The following is a 21,730-nucleotide window of genomic DNA, read 5'->3' as shown; positions in this document are numbered from 1 at the left end:
AACGAAGGCTCATACGCTCTCTTTTAGAATGAAGTTTTTAACCACCACCACCACCACCACCACCACCACCACCACCTATATAAAACTTAACTCTTACGTTAGGAGAAGGAGAAGCATAAATTTTGGTTTCCTTTCGGTCCCTACGTGGGAGACGCCCGCTACGCGCTAAGCGCGCCTTGCCGGACAGAAATAAAGTTATTCCATTGTACTCCAACTAAAGGCTTTGTAACCAAAAGGGCTGTCCAGCTAATTGGTGAGATGGACAGTCATGTTATCGAAATCCGCCGATTTCCTGCACACAGGAGGTCTGCCGATCCATCTCGGGTGAACGTAAATGGGGTGGCCAACCCTGCTGCTCGAGGGTTTACTACCTGTGCACTACGTGACTAGGATCCCAATAACGTACTTGAGTGGAACAGGGACCGATTGCTTACATACCGTGACAGAAGGGAATTCCCAGTGCCACACGCTAAGATTAGCAGATCACAAGTGGTGACTGCGATTGTTACAGGCAAGAATTTACTCGAATCCAAACTTTATTAACAAGATATGTCCAGAGAGGCACAAAAAAATTGCGAGAGGTGTGGTGGCATCATTACTGTAGACCACAGGTTTTGGCAGTGTCAAATCACTTTCACAGACTGTGACAAAGGAAGAGATTAGCCGCAAACAGTCCTTCACAGTAGAAATCTTTCCTCTGCACTTTCCTTGCATTATTGTATGTTAGATCTCATTATTATTGTGTCTAACAAAAGAAAAAGAGCCCTTATGTATACATTTTCTTCTTTCACACACACACACACACACACACACACACATATATATATATATATATATATATATGGTGGGGTGAAATTCACTGGATCCGGTGGAAAATGCGGTAGAGAAAGAGGTCGACAAACGTGCGCAAAAACACTAGTTTTACTAACTATATATATATATATACTATAACACTAGTTTATATAAACACTAGTTTTACTAATATATATATATATATATATATATATATATATATATATATATATATATATATATATATATATATATATATATTATTCTAGTTTTTATTTCTTCGCGGTTTGTAGTTGTGGGTGCAGGTTATTAGAAGGAATGGGTTATACTCGAGAACATAGGGTATGGTATCAATTTAAACAGAACGTTGCATGAAATATTACTTTTTACTTTCTAAATACATACGCACCGTGGGCATATATCGGCACGGAAGGCAGTTGGCGATCGCTTTCTCGCGAAGCGAACGGAGACCACGCACGACGGGTGTGACGGAGAGAAATCACGGAATGGCAAGCGGTAGTTTCTACTCGCTCTCTACGCGACCATCTCCAGATCTCCTACGCGGCCCGGTGTCCGATGCATGACGTATTCGGGCCATTTTTGTTCGACGTAATAGTTTTTTTTATTGAGAATTGATGTTAAAGCATTGTCGTGTAAGAAAGTAGTTCGATATAACGGATAATTCGATTTACGCAAGCTCGGTAAAGTCGAATCTGACTGTATGCATACACCCGCGAGAGTTAACAATTGCGTGTGCCTGCGCAGGGTGACTTCGGAGACCCTGGTTACCGCGGCTCCGACGGCCAGGAAGGTTTTCCTGGTCTGGCTGGTCGCAAGGGAGAAGCGGGAGACAACTACATCGGCGAGAAGGGAGATGACGGCGAGCCAGGAGAGCCCGGAGACATGGGACCCACTGGACCGCCCGGTGAAATGGGTACGTCATGAGCGACCACTTACCGATAACATCATCTCTCGATCCACTTCGCCGCCAACTTCAGATGTTTGTCCAGAATGCGAGCAGACTCGTACCAGCACGTTTCTGAAAACGTGACAGGCGGTTCAAACCGCATATGATGATGCGCTGATTCTTCCGTATGCCCATGTGATCTTTTACCAGCTCTAAATTTATCCCGACTCGCCTGTGTCACAGAAATTCCAGTGTCGGTGCCGATGGCATTGGATGTGAGCGAAAGATCATCATGAATGTAAAGCATTAAAAAAACAGTGGTTGCGATCTGGAATCGAGCCCACGGAAACTGCGTGGCATTCAGGTATTCTTCCACAGAGCAGCGCCTGCAGTGCTAGAAAGCGCTTCGTAAAAAGGAAACAATGCGCGACCGTCATGTAGTGCGAGAACTGTCTTTGACACGTGAAATATTGCCTGGCAGGAGCGTAGAATCGCACCACGTGTAACAGTGAGCGTATTGCACGACGATTGAACGCTTTAAATGCCCACCCATTACAAAGCGCTCTGGTATGTTCGATAATCAGCAGCATCAAAAGCATCAACAGCATGAGCTGCTGCATAGGCGTGCGTATTTCGTTACAGATGTGTATTGTGCACTTCGCGCTGACTAGCAAAATGATGAATTATGGCGGAAGTGGGCATTTCGCAACTGAACTTGCAGCACCCTAAGAGAGTTTGAGAAGGACAAATGTCAAGCGCACACACGTTCCCTTCCTCGCCACGTGGTTGAAGTGTACACGGAGAAGTGAAGCGTGGCAAGCCAATGAGAAGGCGATGAGAACGGAGCCCGATAACACTATCGCGTTCCACTCTTTCCAGGTGAAGCTCGAGCGTCCTCCGAGCTTTTGCTTGCCCGCTCACGTTAGTTGAAATCAACGACTAAAGCAATGAAAGTGAGTATAGGAGGCAAGTCAGTATACAGCTCCGATTAAGACCATGAATCGCACGACGTGCCAGTGTTGCGTTAATAGCGACCATCTATGAAGCCGCACGGAAGATCAAACAAGAGATTGCGAAAAAAACTAATTGACGCTTTTTTATATTTATATGTTTTTTATTCCGAATTTAAACTTCCTGCTTTCTAAAAGCGTATCGATTTGTTTTAAATACAATAACGAGCGCAGATAATCATGAAGGCTGCCCTTTCTTTTTTCTTCAGGTGATCCCGGACTGCCAGTAAACATTCCGGACAACTTGACACATTTGATGGGACCAAAAGGTCAACCAGGATTGCCTGGTCCGAACGGCAGAGAAGGACCAAAGGGTAAGCATGGACTCCTTCTGCGAGTTCTCCTAAGACCTTTTCAAAAACGCCTCCCTGGGCGCCACCATAGTCCTCTTTGGGCTGCGCAAATTGGCGTGACACCTCAAAAATGCACTCACAAGGCTGCGCCCTTGGCCTTTGTACTCCCGCGCGCAGCCCATCATGGCGGTGTTTTTCCCCTCCTGTAAAAAGGTGTATAAACTTGTCATGTGCAAGTATAGAATAAGCAGAAGCAGCCAACTAGCACTGAGCGCCAGTTCTAAACCATCAATTTTCATGAAAGGGAACATGCGAGCGCGTGGCCTGCGCACTCGGGTGGTAAAGTCCTTTATGTGGCGGCTACTTGCAGAGCGTACAAGCGGAATCGAGAGCAACCACAGCCTTTTTTTCACGCCATCTAGTGGTGAGCAAAGCAGTCAGTCATTGGTGGCATGGAACCGGTGGCGAGATTACAACCCCCTCCCATTCAAGGCGACTACGCAAGATGCCTCTTGCGTAGTCGCCTTGAAGGGGCAGGGGTTTGCAATCTTTTGAGGGGGGGGGGGGGTTTGTACGTTTCTACTTGTAGTGCTTTCCGTGCAACTTTGGGAAGTTGCAGAGGGTACAAAAATCACTTTGTTCGCTGCAGTGGCCCCGTTTTGTGAAATAAGCGCACTGCTCACGCTCAAAGAAGTAACAACTGTTGTCGTTGTTAGTTCGCGCTCCTCCAGTAATATTTGTGCGTTGCTGTCATGAGTCCTTTGTGTTCGAGTAGCACGCTTCAAGTGTCCACGCTCGTTCATCTGCGCCGTTTCTGCTTGCGGAGCAGGCTGCAAGTTTCGAGGTGCTCGTCGTTCTTCGAATGTCATCACTTTTTGTTGCTTCAACATTCATTCCTTCTCCCTCGGGCGAAAAAAATGCAAGAAACAACAAGCACTGTCATAAAGACACGTTTCATTTTCGAGTTATATCAATATCTATGACAGAGAGAACAGCCTTAATGTATGCTGACACAAGTAAAACATATTCTAAACGCTGATATTCAGTGTAAGCTCATGACACCTAGAAGTTACAATAAATTCCTTAATTATATGCCTTTCAGATACTGTGTTCCTATTTTTTGTGAGTAGGCGATTTGTATTCTCAGCTTTTCTTAGGCATTAGTATAGCAAAAAAGAAGAAACTGACATCGCACTGTAGCTAAATTTAATTATACCGTGCATATTCATTATGGTTCAGTTTTGATTTCGTTGAATATTGCTACACACGATCTTTTTGGCGAAAACACTGCGATGTATGACGGCACCTTCAAACTGCTGATTTCGTCAGCGGTGGTGAATTAATCAGTTCTCTTTTCCCGCAATGTTCGCTGCCCACAAGTAACATGTCATTGTGCTTCGAACCAGCAAGGAATGCAGTTGTTTGAAGAAAAATGGAAAACCAGACTCGAATGATTGAGCGCTGAAGTTGCGATTAGAATTACCAGCAAATGGTTCATTTTTCTTGACTTTTATTTAATAGAAATCTGCAGCACATCACCAAATAAACTATATGCAACCTAAACACAGCGTAACTTGGAGAAAATACGCGGTAGTGTTAGGGCTAGTGCACCCGGAGCAGAACCGCATCATGAGCGAGTTCTTGTGGCTTCTGCAGGAGACAAAGGGTCACCCGGCTACGACGGCTTGCCCGGACGGCAGGGAGAGAAGGGCGACCACGGCACGCCGGGCTACTCCCAACAGGGTCCCGATGGTCTCAAGGGTTACCCGGGTCTCGCCGGTGACCAAGGACCCTCTGGTCGCCGAGGTACCCCTGGAACGGTCGGAGAGCGCGGCTACGATGGACGTCCCGGCCCGAAGGTACGCACGCTACAGTGCTGCGCCTTTCTCGCATGGTTTCTTTGTTCACTTATTACGGACGTTTCCTCGGTCACTGATATACTCATTTGCATTATTTTCACACATGCACACGACACCCCATGTTACATCCAGCGTTGTTTTCACTTTACCGAGGGGGTGTATTATCATTTACCGGTGACAAGAAGTTATTGTTCTTTCTCATATACGGGACGCCGTCGAAATGGGTCTAACTAGAAAACGTACTTCACCTACATCTATGAGAATAAAAACGTTCACTGGATGCGAAAATGCGCCGTCGTTAAAGATGCCCTTAAACGCATTTTGATGTAATCGTCGAATGGCTTCGTTAAACGAGCTTATCGGTTAACAAATTGAACGCTGCAAGAATTTTTAGAATCTCTCAAGTGCGAGTGGAGTTACAGGAATTGGTTGTACGCTTGAAGCGCTTTCTGTCTCGTTTCGTAACGGCGAACGCGCTGAAAGCTACGCAGGCGTCAGCATGACAGTGGGGTAACATTGTGTGGCCTTTCGTCAACGCGCTTCCTGATCTAGAACATTTTCTTTCTTTCTTTGAACGGGTGGCTTACTTCCAGTGTAACCGCGAGTGCACCAGAGGGCGCGTAGTGGCCTCGGTAACTGTGAAGAATATGACACACTAATTCAGCCACTAGCCATGGAATTTCTGTTTGTGGCGTAGTCATTTGGGTTTATGGCATAATTTGTCGACAGATGAAGGAACGATTTCCAGCTGAATTCCAGAATTAATCGTAAATTCCTGGCCACGTGCTGGGCTGTAATGTTTGGCTCGCGCGTTCTCGGGCACCTCGACTACTGATTGGCAGCGTTTTATAACCATGCTGAAGGGTTGCGGGGTCATTTAAGTCGGCATGGGTATGTCCACTTTATTTTCTTTTGTCGTACCCAAGAATGCGATTTCTGGCAAGGAGCGACACTTGTCGTTCACTCATTAAAGTAATTCGTCCCCCGATCCAGGAGACAGCGTGTATCACGTACACGCGACACAATGTAAATATGAGAATGTCCACCACGTATTGTAAATAAAGGCTCCTTTAGCGCTAAGGAGTGTCGCTATACATTAAAATAAAATGTCGCATACATCAATATGATATGCCAGACACATTAGGGTCCTTCAATGAAGGACTCTGCTGGAACACACTTCTTTCCATGCCCCCTCTCTAAAACATGAATACCTACCGAGCAGCTCAGCTTTCCGTCATTCCTACGCGGCTGGGCTAGTTTGTTCCTACTTCGTATACATCGTGTGTCACAAAATTACTTGGATGCTAGTGAGGTGCTCTCTTCGTCTTGTTTATGCAACCACCGCCATTAAGCTTCTGTCCTGATCAGATCACTGAGTTGAACTCGGAATTATGTTCCTTCCGACTGTTTGCAGGGCGCACGAGGACGACCGGGCTCGGGCAAGGGCACGGGGCCACAGGGTCTGCCGGGTATTCTGGGACTTAAGGGTGAGCAGGGCGAGTCTGGATACCGTGGAGCTCCTGGTCCTGCTGGAGAGCCAGGATTCACCGGACTGAAGGGACAAAGAGGCGAGTTACCGTTCGACTGACTCGCCGACAGAACGAATGTCAATACTCTGCAAGTTTCTCCATCAGAAAGATGTGATGTCGTCCATGGCTGAGCTTGCTTTTTTTTTTTTTGCATCACGTCTTTTAACAGCCGAACTGTTATTGTTTTTTTTCTTTCACCCTTGGTGCTTCACGTAAGCTTAAAACGCTAAAATAGAGTGACGAGCTGTCTGGTTCAATTTCTTTTTTTTTTTTGCGCTATTGTCGTCATGTTGATGTGTTTATAAAATGTCTGAAAAAGCGGAGTGGAGGTCTGCCACTTGTACACTTGCTACTGTCTGGGGTAGTACAGTGCGCTTGGTCTCAGCAGTAATCTGCAAGAGAGCAACTGTGGGACTTTGTCTTCCTGAGTGCGTCAACTTGCCGCTTCAAAACTGCAGAGGCAAATACTGAGAGTACTAGAAAGCAGGATCCTTAGGCCAACCAGAAAGTCAACCAGTGCATGCGTCTTATCGCGCCTATCTTCTCAGATAAATGCATCGCCTCCTGTCTCGAAGCAGTTCAGAGATGCAATGCTGTTGTTTTACTGCTGATTATTTTTCTACTGAAAAACAGGGCCCCTTTCATTCATGCAAGATCTGCACACTGCACATGCGTAGGTGAACCTGGCTACGTCGGATACGCTGGACCAAAAGGAGTGAAGGGCGACGCTGGCGATGCTGGGATCGGAACACAAGGACCCCCTGGACCTCCTGGCTACGACGGCCAGAAGGGTAAGTATGAGTAAACGCCCCAGCATAGCTGCACGAATGCAACGAGCTAGCTACAGACGCCAAGCGCTGCACTCACCGCAACCACTCGCCCCGATGTTTGTATTGTTTACAGAAAGCGATAGAAACTTGAGTTCCTCATAAGTCTTGAAAGTGCGAAATGACTGGTAGAAAAAAAAGTGTACGTACAGTACAATTTAAGAAATGCAAAATGCGATATCTAGCTCTGTTAGAAAAAGCAAAGTTAAATTTGTAACTATCCCACACCCTTGACATCAATAAATTACAAGCAAAAATAATAAAAGGTCGACTGCTATTATGAAGGCTTTGGCCTCAATTGCAGTGTACTGCACCTCCATTTGGCGGCATTTTAAATAGTTATACCAGAGTATCTCAAAGCGTTTGAAGGAATCTGGTTAAACCAAACTAAATAAAATTCACTTGTGAACGGATACTGAACCACTTCCCCGTGAAATTCTCTTTTAAAATGTATAACAAAAATATAAGGTATCCTCAAGCTACGAGTTTTTTACCTATATCATAGCATATATACTCCACCTCAATTTGTTGATATTTTAGATATAGATAACTAAAAATTGTTAACATTGTTAGCATTCTAACATTGTTAGCATGTTCTCTCAGCCGATCCATCAGACACCTTCCGGTCGTTCTGACATAACAAGCACCGCATGAAAGGGGGGTCATATAGACAACTTCCCGGGAGCATGCCGCATACCTGTTTCTATGTTCAACTCTGCATTCCGTTGATGAATGTGTTTTCAGGGGCTTTGTAGATTTGTTGAGGCTGATTCATTCGAACAGTGCCGAGAAAGGAAACGAACTACAACTCGGGAAAAAATCGGAAAACGAGTTGGAGTTCGTGTCCTGTTCTCGGCACCGTTCAAATTAATCAGCCTCACCAAATCTACAAACCCCCTGAAAACGCAGTCATCAACGGAATGCAGAGTTCAACATAGAAACGGGTATGCGGCATGCTCCCGGGAAGTTGTCTATAGGACCCCCCTTTCATGCGGTGCTTGTTATGTCGGAACGACCGGAAGGTGTCTGAACGATCGGCTGAGAGAACACGCTAACAATGTTAGAAACGGGAAAGATGGTTTTCTTGCTCAGCACTGCACTGAGTGCAATCGTGTGCCCCTTTTCAATGACACAGCGACGCTGTACAAGCACAAAGATGAGCGCACCCGAGTCATTGTCGAGGCTGCGCAGATGGCCCGCGAACTGGTGCCTTGCATTAGCAAGCCTTCCGTGTACCTGTCCGAGAAGGAACTAAGGTTCCTCGAAGGTTTCGGTGCGCGCAAGTAGTTATATTATCTTTACTTTTCTGTTTCGTTTCCTTATAGATTTTTCTTTGCCTTTTTTCTGTGAATTTGTTTTTTTTTGTTTTTGTTTTTCTCTCACTTATGTTCTGCTCTTCGTGCCATAGGTTTTTTTGTCACAGGGTTACTGTCTCCTCTATATATTTTTCGCGCTCTGCGCAATAAACTCAGTTGGAAGTTAGCGCTCGTGTCCTTCGTGTCCTTCTTCTCTCTGTGTCGTCGTTTTGTTCTCGCGCTATAACTATCGTCATGCCTACCAACTAGCCCAAGCTGCCACACTTCTAAGGGGCTGTAAAGTTCCATAACTAAATAAATAACATCTTCTCGATTTTTTTTTTGTTAAAGTAATACTCGAAGCTGCAGTTCCATTTCATAATAACGTAAGCATCATCTTTATCCAAATACGGGTTTCCTTGTCCACCAGCGACGTTGGTCTAGAGGCTAAGGTACTCGGCTGCTGACCCGCAGGTCGCGGGATCGAATCCCAGCTGTAGCGGCCGCATTTCCGATGGAGGCGAAAATGCTGTAGGCCCGTGTGCCTAGATTTAGGTGGAGGGTAAAGAACCCCAGGTGGTCGAAATTTCCGGAGCCCTCCACTACGGCGTCTCTCATAATTCGGTGGTTTTGGAACGTTAAACGCCCAGAATTATTATTATGGTTTATTTGCTCCCCCCCCCCCCCACCAAGTCGCTCAGAGGGACGTCCCATTCTGTGAAACAAAGAAGAAAATATATATTTGAAAAGGAATCATCGCTACACAACCTGAGCCAGCATATCGCGTTGGCGTACTTCCTATTATTCCTGCGCTCATTTTCTGTGTATGTATTCCCGCTCTTACCATACCACTTCACATCGATGAAGCATGTACGTAGTCATTTCCAGACGGTGGCGTACAGCCTTTCGGAGCGCTATAATATTTGTCGGGTGCCGAAGCCACTCGCTCAGCACAGAGCTGCCTGTGCGAGTTGGCGAAGTGCAAGCTACATGTGTCGATTACGACTTCCGCGAGGCGACTCACTATCACTCTTGTCTGCCTTATTCAACATGCGCCAAGATGACGGCTGCACCGCTAAGCTCAATTGTGCCACTGTGCCAACTACTACAGCCAAGCATCGTGAATCGTCAAAGTAAATCGTCAAGTAAATATATATATATATATGCTGGTTTTGGCGATACCCCACAAACTACGGCGGGCTAGAGCCACTTCGCTGCGAAAATTGCGCGTAAGAATGCACTGCTCCGTGCAACAACTCCTTTTTCGGGGCACTTTTTGACCCTCGCTCGCTGGATTCCGTGCCGGTTGTGCCCTCGCGATCTCCGACGTCAGCGTAGCTCTGGCCAACTGGGCTCACCCTACGTCATCTCTTGACGCCGACGACCTTCGACTACAGTGTAGCTCTGACCTACTGGACTTGCCCTACGCCATCGACTGACGCCGACAAGAGCTCTCGCAAATGGTGCCCGTCGTTGGACTCCTGTGACCGTGTTTCCATATTTTTTATCTCTCCTATCCACTCGATATGTCGTCGCGTTCGCTCTCTGGCATACTGTTTCTTTCTCTCACTCTACACATTTATTCCTATCCTTTTAATGACTCCTCACCCCCAGCCCTTGTGAGCTACTTTTGAGGTATCGCTCCCTGAAGCAGACAGTTACGGGGCTCACTTTTCTCTTCCTTTCTCTCTTAGAACCACTTAGTAGGGCACTTTTTGAGGGAATCGTTCTTGCGCTCAACGTATGCTTTTTCACTACACGTTTCACCGAATATCGACGTCACATGCGCAGGAGAAAGAGGACTCCCCGGCATTCCGGGCACTGATGGTTTCCCCGGCGGGCCCGGTTTCAAGGGAGAGGCGGGCGCACCGGGCGCACCAGGACCACGAGGTCGCGACGGCCAACCTGGCACCCGGGGAGCACCAGGGACACCAGGACTCGAAGGATACCCGGGAGCTAAAGGTATGCACACGCTATGCTGATAGAGTTATGTCTGTGAAAACGTTTCTATAAGTGGTCGTTGTCGCTGTGGTCCACCCTGAAGAAACTTAGTTGTGAGAGGCGTTTTTTTTTTAATTTTCCTTTCTGTCTCTCCGAGTCCCTTCGAAATTATTGCCCCACATAAAATGTTGAACCACGCACCATACGCCACACCACCGCATATTGTAATTCCTTGAGATTACGTGCAGGTAACGTTTTTTTTTTCTGCTTGCTTGTTTCCTTTCTTAGAGATGTTTTTTCTCCCTTTCTTCGTCTTTTCTTCCTTTTTCGGCGTTTGTGTGATTAAGAGTCCCTCATATATTGTTCGCCTTCGCCTTATGTAATGCCTTCGGGCCCTTAAGGCTTCAATAAATGAAATGAAAAAAAATGAAAATTTGCATGAGCGCTACAGCAAGCTACTCGCTTCCGTTTACTATTAAAATGCGTGTGCACTTGCTTGACGTATACATGGTGCAGAAATCGGTCCACTCTTATTCGAAAATTCCAGAAAGGAGGTATGTGTGTGCTACTTGCAGTGTTCTCGTGGCAATGGCAGAAGGCGTCTTCTGGTGCATAAAAAATTAATTACGGCAGTAATTATAGTAATTAACACAATCAACTTTTTAACCAGCAAAAGTAAGAGGTCGAGTCAACAAGGCGAATCTAAGTCCTTTGTCAGAATAGTTCATAGCCACTTTGAAATTCTTGAAAGATGGTCGCTGGTAATCACCGCCGGGCGAAGAAATCTGGCTACTTTAGCATGTGAAACCGAAACCAACGAACCAAACAGCGAATCTACCATTAACTTCGAAAACGCCCTCAATGAAGACGCTGTTGACCTCGCATCAGAGGAGGAGGGTAAGCGAGTGTCGGTAAGGGGCCATGCAGCAGGAAAGCGCTGCTACGAAACGAAGTGCGTAGATTGACGGTTGATAACGGTGAGGGAAACAGTGTCGTCATTGGGGCGTTTTTGAAGTGAATGATAGAAGCGCTGTTTGGTGTGTCGGTTTTGCCTGCTAAAGTAGCCAGGTTTCATCGCCCTGTGGTGATTACCATTTGCCGTCTTTCGTAAATTTCAATGTGGCTATGGACTATTCCCAGAAAGGTATTTAATACGCCCATTTGACACGACCGCTTACTTGCACTGGTTAAACAGTCAATTGGCTTAGTTTTTATAATTATTGCCTTAATTACCCTTTGGACGCACCTGAAGATGCCTTCTGCCATTGCCAAAGGAACGCCACAGATAGCACGCAGATACCTCATTTCTGTAATTTTTAAAAAAAATAATGGACACATTTCTTGAAACAGCTGATAAGACTGGGCTGTTGCGAGACACCATCGGTAGTTCAGAAATCACCACAGGCATTTAGCAAAAGTTCGATCAGGCCAGATGCGTGCGCCTGCATACCTGTGCATTGCCGACGTCAATACTTCAGGTAAATCAGTTGGTATATGCGCGATCACTCGAAATAACGAGATAAACACGTCGTGTCACTACAAATCTTCCCACTGAAGGTAATGCTTGCTGTGTCGTAAGTGCACAAGCTAATATTACGCCGATGGGAGAAGAACTGTAGCCGGTGGAAACTAAGCTACGCGCATTACTTAGCCCTCAGTTGATGCGTTTTTATCACAGCACCGTATACGTGCAAGACGTGGGGTGCCAAAAGTATTCGTCGTTTTTCGACGTACACCCAAATGAAGGTTCGCTGGGACTTCGTGGTGTCATGCGGGCCTAACACTAACAAGGCACAACGCAGCCGCAGAAACTTCAGCTGTACAACTGTGACCATCGCCGTTTATCATCAACAACATTCTTACAGGTCGAAAAGGCGAGGCTGGAGATTTTGGTCAACCTGGTTGGGACGGAATCGCCGGAGAGCCAGGATTCCCCGGTCTTAAAGGAGCCAAAGGTACGCAGGTTACCAAAGTTGTTTCGTCATCGCGCTGTAAAATTGTGTAACGAATATCACTTGTTTCCTGATCCGACAGAAAGAGATACGAGAGTTCACAATTACCTTAACCAAGAAAAAAGTTTTCACCGGTTAATTGTCCCGTCAACATATCCACTATATAGTGATGCACAATCGATAGCACGCGAATGTTCAAGCAATAAAACAGACCAGTGCATCGGGTTGTAAATGCGAACGAAGTGTTTTTCCGATGCTAACTTGTTCACAGTCACAACCAGATATATACTAAAAACTTATTATAAGTATATTGCGTATATTTCTTTATATATATATATATATATATATATATATATATATATATATATATATATATATATATATATATATATATATATATATATATATATATATATATATATATATATATATCTTTCCTGAATGTCTTCCTGTATTCGAGTCGAGTTATCAGTCACCAGAAGACGCGATCGAGCAAACGAAAAACGATGCTTTATTGCCAACGTTACGGCTGGGGACCGGCCTTCGTCAGGGCATACGTGCATATTACACTAACACGCACTTCTTAAGGACATAGCATGTTGACCCCCAATTGTGAATAATCACTCTTAGCAATATTGACATACATGTTAACAAAAGATATTCAGACATGCGCAGCATTTTGTTGATAGCGGAGCAGCAGTGCACTATACAGAATATGGTAGGGCAAGGTGACTTGAAAACATAGATACAAATAATATGACGGACACTTGTGACATCGCAACATTTGTGAATGAATAGAAAATATAAAAGAAGGCAATGCCATGTTAAGTCACGTTCGTTGTCAATGAAATGTACATGAGCATATTATCACCATTGAAGTCACAATGTGGTAACAGAGTGTGCATGCGTTCTGGTCAACTAACTAATGTGTCACCAATGACACCGCAACGTAATCACGGCAGTGAACAAACGTTTATGTGGGCTACGGTGGTTGATTTATCTGTTTTGCCGGTAAAAACGTAAGCCTCCCTGGGTTCTCGTTTATTCCAAACGCTATGGCGTTAAATTTATGAATAAGAAAAGATTCACGAACTTTCCTTTTGTAGTGCGATTTAAAACCAGATTCGAGTATTGTGGCAGTTATGTTGTCGAAAGAGTGGCCTGGGGCAGCCAGGTGTTTGGACAGGGGAAGGCTAAGCAGGCACAAGACGTGTGACCTGTGATTATTGAAGCGCAACCGGAAAGCTGTCTCCGTTTTACCAATATATTGGAGGTCACACAATGAGCATTGAAGCAAGTAGATTGCATTGCTCGTGTCACAGTCGAAATTGCCTTTTATACAGAGAGTGAAGTTTGACGCAGAGCTCTTAACAATACGCGACGTGGTCATGTGGGGGCACACCTTGCAGCGTGCCTTGTTACATGGGTGACACCCCACATGGGCTGGCGTTGATATTTTGGATGACGTAAGTATGTCTCGTAGGTTTCTCGATCGGCGGTAAACTGCTCGTGGAGGCTCCGGGAAGACGTCTTTGAGGCGATTGCTCTGCATTAGTATGTTGTAGTGCTTTTTGAGGATCACGTTAGCATTTGGAATTAACGGAGAATGTGTCAGAATTAAATTGATGTGCTTCCGGTGCGCAGGTTCTTTATTTGATTTTAGAAGCGCTCTTCGGTCCATTGCATCGGCGCGCATGATCGCGTTGTCGATAATCTGAGGCGGGTACTGTTGTACTGTTAGGGCATCACGAAGCTTATCACAATTTCCAACAAAGTCTGAATGTTCAGAGCAAAGCCTTTTGAAACGAAGTGCTTGACTGTAGGGTATACTCGTCTTACAATGTTTTACATGGCTGCTTTTGAAATGAAGGTATCGGTGAGCGTCGGTGGGTTTTCTGTATACTTTAGTAGATAATTTTTCGCCGCAAAGAGATACTGTTACATCCAGGAAACAGATGGATGCCTTCGAGTACGATTGTGACAATGAAATGGATGGATGAACCTTGCTAAAGTCTGCAATGAAAGCCATAAGTTCCGCTTCACCGTGATGCCAGATAAAAAAAATGTCGTCTATAAAACGTTTGTAGTAGTATGGTTGTAGTCTGCACGTTGAAAGAAAAGGATTTTTCAATTGGCCCATAATTATATTCGCGTAATTTGGACCAATTTTGGTGCCCATTGAAGTGCCACTAACTTGTACGTAGTGAACATTGCCGAACTGAAAATTGTTAAGCTCCAGGATGAGTTTTAATAATGTGGCTAATGTGCAGCTATCAACAGATTTGTCACATGATGAGTCGTTATAAGCATCCACTACTGCACGAATGCCGTCTTTGTGGGGAATATTAGTATAAAGTGACGCAACATCTAATGTTACCAGAAATGAGTCAGCAGGTATATTTAGGTCGATAATGGCAGCGAGGAAATGAGAAGTGTCCTTCAGATAGGATGGAAAAGTTGTAGGTAAGTTGGAAAAGTTGGGAAAGTTGGAGGATGGCCTGATTAGTATTTTACCTCCAACTTTTCCATCCTATCTGAAGGACACTTCTCTTTTCCTCGCTGCCATTATCGACCGCTTCTTCTAGTGACTTATAACTCGACTCGAATCCAGGAAGACATTCAAGAAAGATTATATATATATATATATATATATATATATATATATATATATATATATATATATATATATATATATATATATATATATATATATATATATATAGCGTGGTGGTCTAGTGGCTAAGATACTCGGCTACTGACCCGCAGGTCGCGGGTTCGAATCCAGGCTGCGGCGGCTGCATTTCCGATGGAGGCGGAAATGTTGTAGGTCCGTGTGCTCAGATTTGGGTGCACGTTAAAGAACCCCAGGTGGTCGAAATTTCCGGAGCCCTCCACTACGGCGTCTCTCATAATCATATGGTGGTTTTGGGGCGTTAAACCCCACATTTCAATCAATCAATATATATATATATATATATATATATATATATATATATATATATATATATATATATATATATATATATATATATATATATATATATATATATATACAGACGTTTTACACTGTTGTTTTAAATCACAAGCAAGTGAACGCACGCGAAATGTAAGACAGCAACTTTATTACCTTACGTGGGTGTAAATTATTTGCTACTAGTAATTATTAGCAATAGTTAGATCCTGTAGGTAAATACTATTAAAAGATATGTATTTATACCGTGTGTTTGAAAAGAGTGTAGCCCATCACAATCTCATGTTACCGAACAGACTTTTATAATTGGTGAGAACGCCGGAACTGTCCTAATTTTAGGGTATAAACACCATTTCACAGCCTGTAAATTACTCATTGATATCATAGTGCTAGATAGCATCGTGTCATAAAAGGCTATGCCCGTTCCAAGTTTGCGGTAGAGTAGGCATATTTCAAACAGGCAGGAAGTTATGACCCAGCTTCCTTCACTATATATTTGCACAACGCAAGACTACGAGTAGTTACGACGTAACAACAGAAGAAGAGAGAAAGACAGAAAGAGCGCTTCACTAACAACCAATGCCAAGAAAAAATTGTACTAAAACATGCGGACCTCACGGGACTGGCTCCCCAAGTACTGCAATAGCTATATGTCTCATATTGATAGTCGATTGCCCATTAACAATATGAACGCGTCTTATCGCAGGAGAGCGGGGCCTAAGCGGACTGCCCGGGTACCCGGGTCTTCCTGGGAGGCCGGGTTTTCCGGGTGAACGTGGAGAACTCGGATATCCAGGTCTTCCAGGTCTGAAGGGAGACCGGGCTCAACGAGGAATTCGGGGTGACGACGGCTACCCAGGACTCGACGGTACGACTAACACACGTCGATATGTGCAGTACCGTCCACTGTTAAATGGAACACTCTAATGATCAACTGCCATATTGCGGACCCCACAACAGCAGGCAGGCCTATGAACATTGTTCCTGTCCGGCATCAGTCTATCAAAAGGAGTCAGAACAGTCAAGCAGCAGTAAGCCTTGTGCAAATCTAAGACACTATGTTTTGCCAGAGAGCGAAATCCGGACATGGTGCAAACGAAAGTGTTTTCTTTAACTGTGAACCCACCTGTACATGTCGCGAAGCAGAAGTAGTGGATGTCCTTGACTGGACTGGGCCAGCGTCGAATGTGTCGTTCGAGCACCACCGCAGATCTTATAGAATCGTCGCAGTGAGGGCGCGGTGCTTTCCGTGTGATTAAGGTACGCTATTCCCCTTAATATTCATTATTATCTACATTAATATGATCAATATATAATAAAACTGTCGTTATGATTCAGCTAGCATTAAATACGTGTTCTGAGTGTTTTTTTTTGTCAGCAGCGTAAATACATAGAAACAATTTTTTCTGCGCAATAAGCGTTCACCAATCCCGTCATTTAAGGCGAGACGTGTTCCGTCGCGTTGGCGTCGCTATGCGATCTTAGGCCCTTCCTGAATACACGGCTCACCCATCGGTTGAGAGCGTTATTTTTCACTGTCTTTGCGTGTGTTTATTAGCATCTGCCGCGGCGTTCGGTAGCGTGCGCGTGGCATCATATAGCCCAGACATCCGGCCCCGATCACGTGATCGTCTCGGGGCCCCAGCTTTTCGCCGTCGCATCCTTGCACCCATTGTTCTCTCACAGCTCTGCGGAGACGCACGACGACGGGACGTCTCCTCTGGCTCACCCGCAAGTCAACGATTATCGCTCAAGGCGCAAGTATGAAGCGCACACGCTTAGCTTAAAGAAAACTACATAGACGTTACTGCAAACGTTTCTGTCCAGATTTTGAGTCACCCCTTTCATTTGGTTTTCATTTATGAGTGCGCATCACTAATATCAATGTGCTTTTGTTCTTCCTAAGGTGCTCCTGGTCCAAAGGGTCCGGTCGGATTCCCGGGTCTTCCTGGACGAAAAGGAGAGCGCGGCGAGCCCGGCCGAGCACTGGGTGCGCCAGACGGGCTACCAGGAGAACCGGGACCCAGGGGCTACGACGGATTCCCGGGCCTGCCTGGATTCAAAGGCGAAGCTGGAAACCCTGGACTCCCCGGCAAGTCCATGCATTTTCTCCTTCACGGTAGTAATTGAGTACTAGCTTCTCATAGCTGCAGTATGAAGAGACTGACGCCATCGGGCTCATGCCCGGCGCTTGGTAGTCGTCACAGCGCGTGCACATGGTTTCCGCTCGTTCCATGACACTGGAAGTTATCGATTGTTCGGCATTCTTTGCCAAAATTAACAACGCTGCGGGCTCCTTCAAAAGAGTGAACAGGTTATCATATCAACTTTGTATATGCTCCTGACATTCGTTGATATTATGATCAGCAGCAGCAGCTTGACTACTTGAAATGCAGGGCAAAGGCTCTCCCATGTACCGCAAAAAACCCAGTGCCGTGCGTGCTGCTGCCACGGTGCAAACTTCTTAATCTCATTTGTCTATCTAACTTTCTGTATCCTTTCACGCGTTTGCCTGCTTTTAGAACCCAGTCATTTACACTTAATGACCAGCGGGTATCCTGCATACGCGCCACGTGCCCGGCCTATGTCCATTTCTTCACAAATTAAGCGTGTGGTTTTCATCACTTCTTATAGATATGTGTAACGCGTCGCTATCGTTGCACGAGTAGCCACGCCAAAAAACAAACCAGTTATAATTCTATTTCTACGCAGAAACCAGTGTTTTCGGACTAGAGAGACACACGGCCGCTTTTTTTGTAATCGCAAGTGACGCTTCCCCATGTGGGAGGGACGACATAGGCCGTGCGTTTTGACTGGTTCAGGACGACTAGTCGCGCATAATATTCATACCCTTCCAAATAGGCCAAACTACTGTGCGCTAAAATTATAAAAGCACTCTTTATACTTTCCCAGATAGAAAAGGATTTCTGTTTTTAAAAAAAAAAATAAGAAAGTGTGAAAACATTTGCCAAACGAAACTAGGAGCACTGCACAACGGCGACCGCTCGAGTCCCCAGAAATAACTAAAGTAGCGCCATTCGTGTCAGTGCGCATGCTCCTCCTTTCTCCTTTGCGTGGTATAGTGCGCTATATTGTCCGTCCTCTGTCGCGCGTTTTCTATAGCACGCTTCACGATGGCGCCGGAATACCCTCTCCCGTGTGCCGGGATAGGGTCTGCCTGTTTCCGCAGTTTATTGACAGACACCATAGAGACGCTAGAGGAGATAGAGGCAAAGTCGTGCGGTTGGCGCTAGTCAAGTTTTTTTGCTATGCATTTTAGCCACCGCGAGGCGAGTCGTACGGTACGTCTTTGTGAGAGGCGCGCGGTGATTGGAAACGGTCTTTTGACGTCAGTGGGAGCGTGAAATGCGAAAGGGAGCGTTTCTCCTCGTCGCCTGCTTGGGTTTTTAAGTTTGAAGGCTAGTAAGTTCCATAACCTGTCCACGAAGGTGCACAGGTCATGCGCTTTCATCTTGGGGCATATTGGTAAACTGCCCTTCATGTATCGAGAATAGTTGTCGAATGTGCTCCACTCCATCTTTATTCTAGTTATTCGACTCTCACTGTTCGGCTCCGCGGTTACTAACTGTCTTGAGTCAGTTTATTCTTTTGCTACTTCCAGCGTATCGCAACTTATTACAAAGTGCCGTTCTCTTTCGAGACTGTTGCACATTACTTTAGATTTATGCATAATAATAATATACCAGTTGTTCAAAGTTAAGATTTATTTTTTTTTTCATTAGGCGCGTGAAGGCACGTGAGAGTCACTTATGCAAATAAGTTAAGCGGCCAGGGTCACAGAAAGTTAGATGATAATTATCGCTGTCAGCAGCCCAATTAACTAAAATTCAATAATTACTTTTTATTGGCTGCGACAACTTGACATGTTTATGTTGAAAAATTGTAGGCATTGATGTTTGTACACAGCTTCAGTTGGAAGATTTTTTCAAGCGTGCCTGTGCTCCGAGACATCCGGCTCCAAGGTTCGCCTTCCGCATGATTACGCACGCAAGAGGGTGAGGGTCGGCGCAAAGCACCTCTCTAAATTGACGCGTCTGTTGTGTACGTTGTTTAGTGTACTTGTGAAGAGGGTGGAAGCGTTATCATAGGTGATAACAGTTAGCCTTGCCCTCTCGGCCGTCTAAATAAAAAATCGAAGAACCCCTGCAACCAGCGTCGTAACACGCAACTGCAGAGCCTCTAACGACAGTGGCAGATGCCATGCCGAGATAATGGTGCGAGCGGAGAATCTGGATGCCAGTGCGCGTACATAATAATAGAGAGTAATAGCTAAGCGGCTCAGCGGAGCAGCGGAGATGGCAGCTGCGCATGTGCGGCACGCCGGGGCAGCCAGCGTCTTTGCGGAGAGAGTCGCTCACCAATGACTAGAGAAGCGTGCGTGTTCCTTGCCTGGGCTACGCGAATAGCGTGACTGCTGATGTCCGAGTTCCGTAACTTTTATTGAAACCAAGAGCAACAACTCCACCAATAATAACTGAAACAGTTTTATCGTTGCTAACGCATATTCCCAGCTGCTACATAAGCTTATTTCCGTCATGCACAAATCCAATCGAAACTCTTCACCTCTCAAGACGTCAATGCCCGAAAAAGTGTTCAAAATGCCTGCCTTCTGCAGCGACGCAAAATATGAACCACTCTCGCGTCGACTCGATGACTCGGCGCACTACTTCTGTAGGAATACTCACAGAGGCAGATGTTATTCTGTCCTTCATGTCATTAATATCGCTGGTCTCTGTTAAACTCGATTTTTAACGTATCCCCAAAGAAAAAAGTCGAGCGGAGAAAGGTCAGGAGATCTTGGTGTATATATTTGCAGGTCAGGAGATCTTGGTGTAATATATATACAGAATATATATATTCACCACAAGTGGCCAGTACTCATCTCCTTTTAAAATATGTTGTGCTGTGAATATTTTTTACTTACAGCATCGAAGCCATTTCTTTCCTACAGTCATGTTTACCTCCTTTAAAGGACCATGACACTACATTTTCTATCAGAATCTGCCATATCTGGGTTAATCCTTATGCATTGCCAAACAAGCTGGCGAAATTTTTAGCGCATTTGGCCGAGCACTTAATTTATATTTCATTGGTTTTATAAACATGCGGGCGGCCTCAGAGTTGGGCAACGTTGGCACCCTCGTGAGCCGTGACATAGCAAGCAGCTAGGTGTGACAGCATATCTGGATTCCGGCGAACGATATTGCTCCATGGTAAGTATGCGCGTGAAATCAAGGTATTTTAGCTTTCCTCAGTTCGGCACTGAGATCGAGCGATTTGCAGCAGCTGACCCTTTTGTAGATGACGACGGCTCCGCTGCGCATGACGTCGCACGCGCCGTTGCAAAACGGTGATCGCCGTAGGTGATTACAGACGGTGGCTTCTGTATGGATTGTCGTACAGTAAAATACTCTTTTCCGTTCCACTTTTGATATCTGTACTGGTTTAATAAATTATTTACTTCTTGTTTTTGCTGGAAACCACCAATTTATGAGTGACCATGTCGTGGCCTCTCTAAGCGCAATCGCTCTATGAACACTTCAGACACAAGCGCTGGACAAGCTGCTCACAGTGTGTTTTTTCCTACACAGGCCCTCCTGGTTTAGAAGGAGAACCAGGGTTCCCTGGCGTAGTTGGCCTCGACGGTGCGAACGGTTTTCCTGGTCTCCCCGGTCTCCCAGGCGCCGATGGCTTTCCGGGCCTCCCCGGATTCGACGGCTTAAAGGCAAGCTAGTTCGCTAAATATCGCACACTTTGTGTTACACCGCTTGATTCCCTCACAGCAGGAAAGTTCCAGCACCACATTGCGAGAAACGGGCATTTCCGTTGAGTGCGGATCAGTTTCGTCGTTGAATGAGCTTCACTGCAGCTCACCCAACTTTGAAAAGTCAGGATTTGCTTTTCTGCTGCTACATGACCATAATGTTCGGCGTTCCGTTACAGCTGTATATTGGATGGTGCTATGTTCAGTCCGAGCGAGCGTCCGGCGTTTCAGAAAGATCACTCTTGCTATTACGTCGAGAGTATGAAAGTGCGTCGATTATCCCGACCTCATATTCTTATATACGGTATTTCTCTTCAATTATGTCGTCTTCATCCTCCCTCCTTACAGAGTAGCCAGTTGTTTTCGAGAGTCCGCCACGCGCTAGACAAGTCTTCCTAATTTCAGCTTTTTTTCTCAGCCCATTTATTTATTTAACAGGTTGTTCTAAAGCGCTCATTTGTGTAGCTACACAATTAACCCACTCTCTTGAAAACTCTTACGAGGTTCTGTATTGACGAAAGTGGCTGGCACATGGATTCTGCCAGCGGCCTCCCAGTCACCTTCACTTT

The 21,730-nt window shown here is 45.4% G+C and overlaps 1 protein-coding gene across 1 annotated transcript in view; it reads left to right on the top strand.

Moving 5' to 3' along the window:
* LOC119161438 (uncharacterized) overlaps nt 1-21,730 on the top strand; it is a 102,071-nt gene that overhangs the window by 52,762 nt on the left and 27,579 nt on the right. The window contains exons 21-30 of the mRNA XM_037413899.2: nt 1,558-1,726; nt 2,919-3,023; nt 4,659-4,861; nt 6,276-6,429; nt 7,068-7,181; nt 10,304-10,474; nt 12,319-12,408; nt 16,083-16,244; nt 17,283-17,468; nt 20,989-21,122. Coding sequence (XP_037269796.2) covers nt 1,558-1,726; nt 2,919-3,023; nt 4,659-4,861; nt 6,276-6,429; nt 7,068-7,181; nt 10,304-10,474; nt 12,319-12,408; nt 16,083-16,244; nt 17,283-17,468; nt 20,989-21,122 — 1,488 coding nt within the window. The remainder of the gene's footprint in view (nt 1-1,557; nt 1,727-2,918; nt 3,024-4,658; nt 4,862-6,275; nt 6,430-7,067; nt 7,182-10,303; nt 10,475-12,318; nt 12,409-16,082; nt 16,245-17,282; nt 17,469-20,988; nt 21,123-21,730) is intronic.

Source organism: Rhipicephalus microplus, chromosome X (genome assembly GCF_043290135.1).
Source record: "Rhipicephalus microplus isolate Deutch F79 chromosome X, USDA_Rmic, whole genome shotgun sequence".
Taxonomy (NCBI): domain Eukaryota; kingdom Metazoa; phylum Arthropoda; class Arachnida; order Ixodida; family Ixodidae; genus Rhipicephalus; species Rhipicephalus microplus.
The sequence above is the reverse complement of the archived record's forward strand: the minus strand, read 5'-3'. Positions and strand labels throughout refer to the sequence as shown.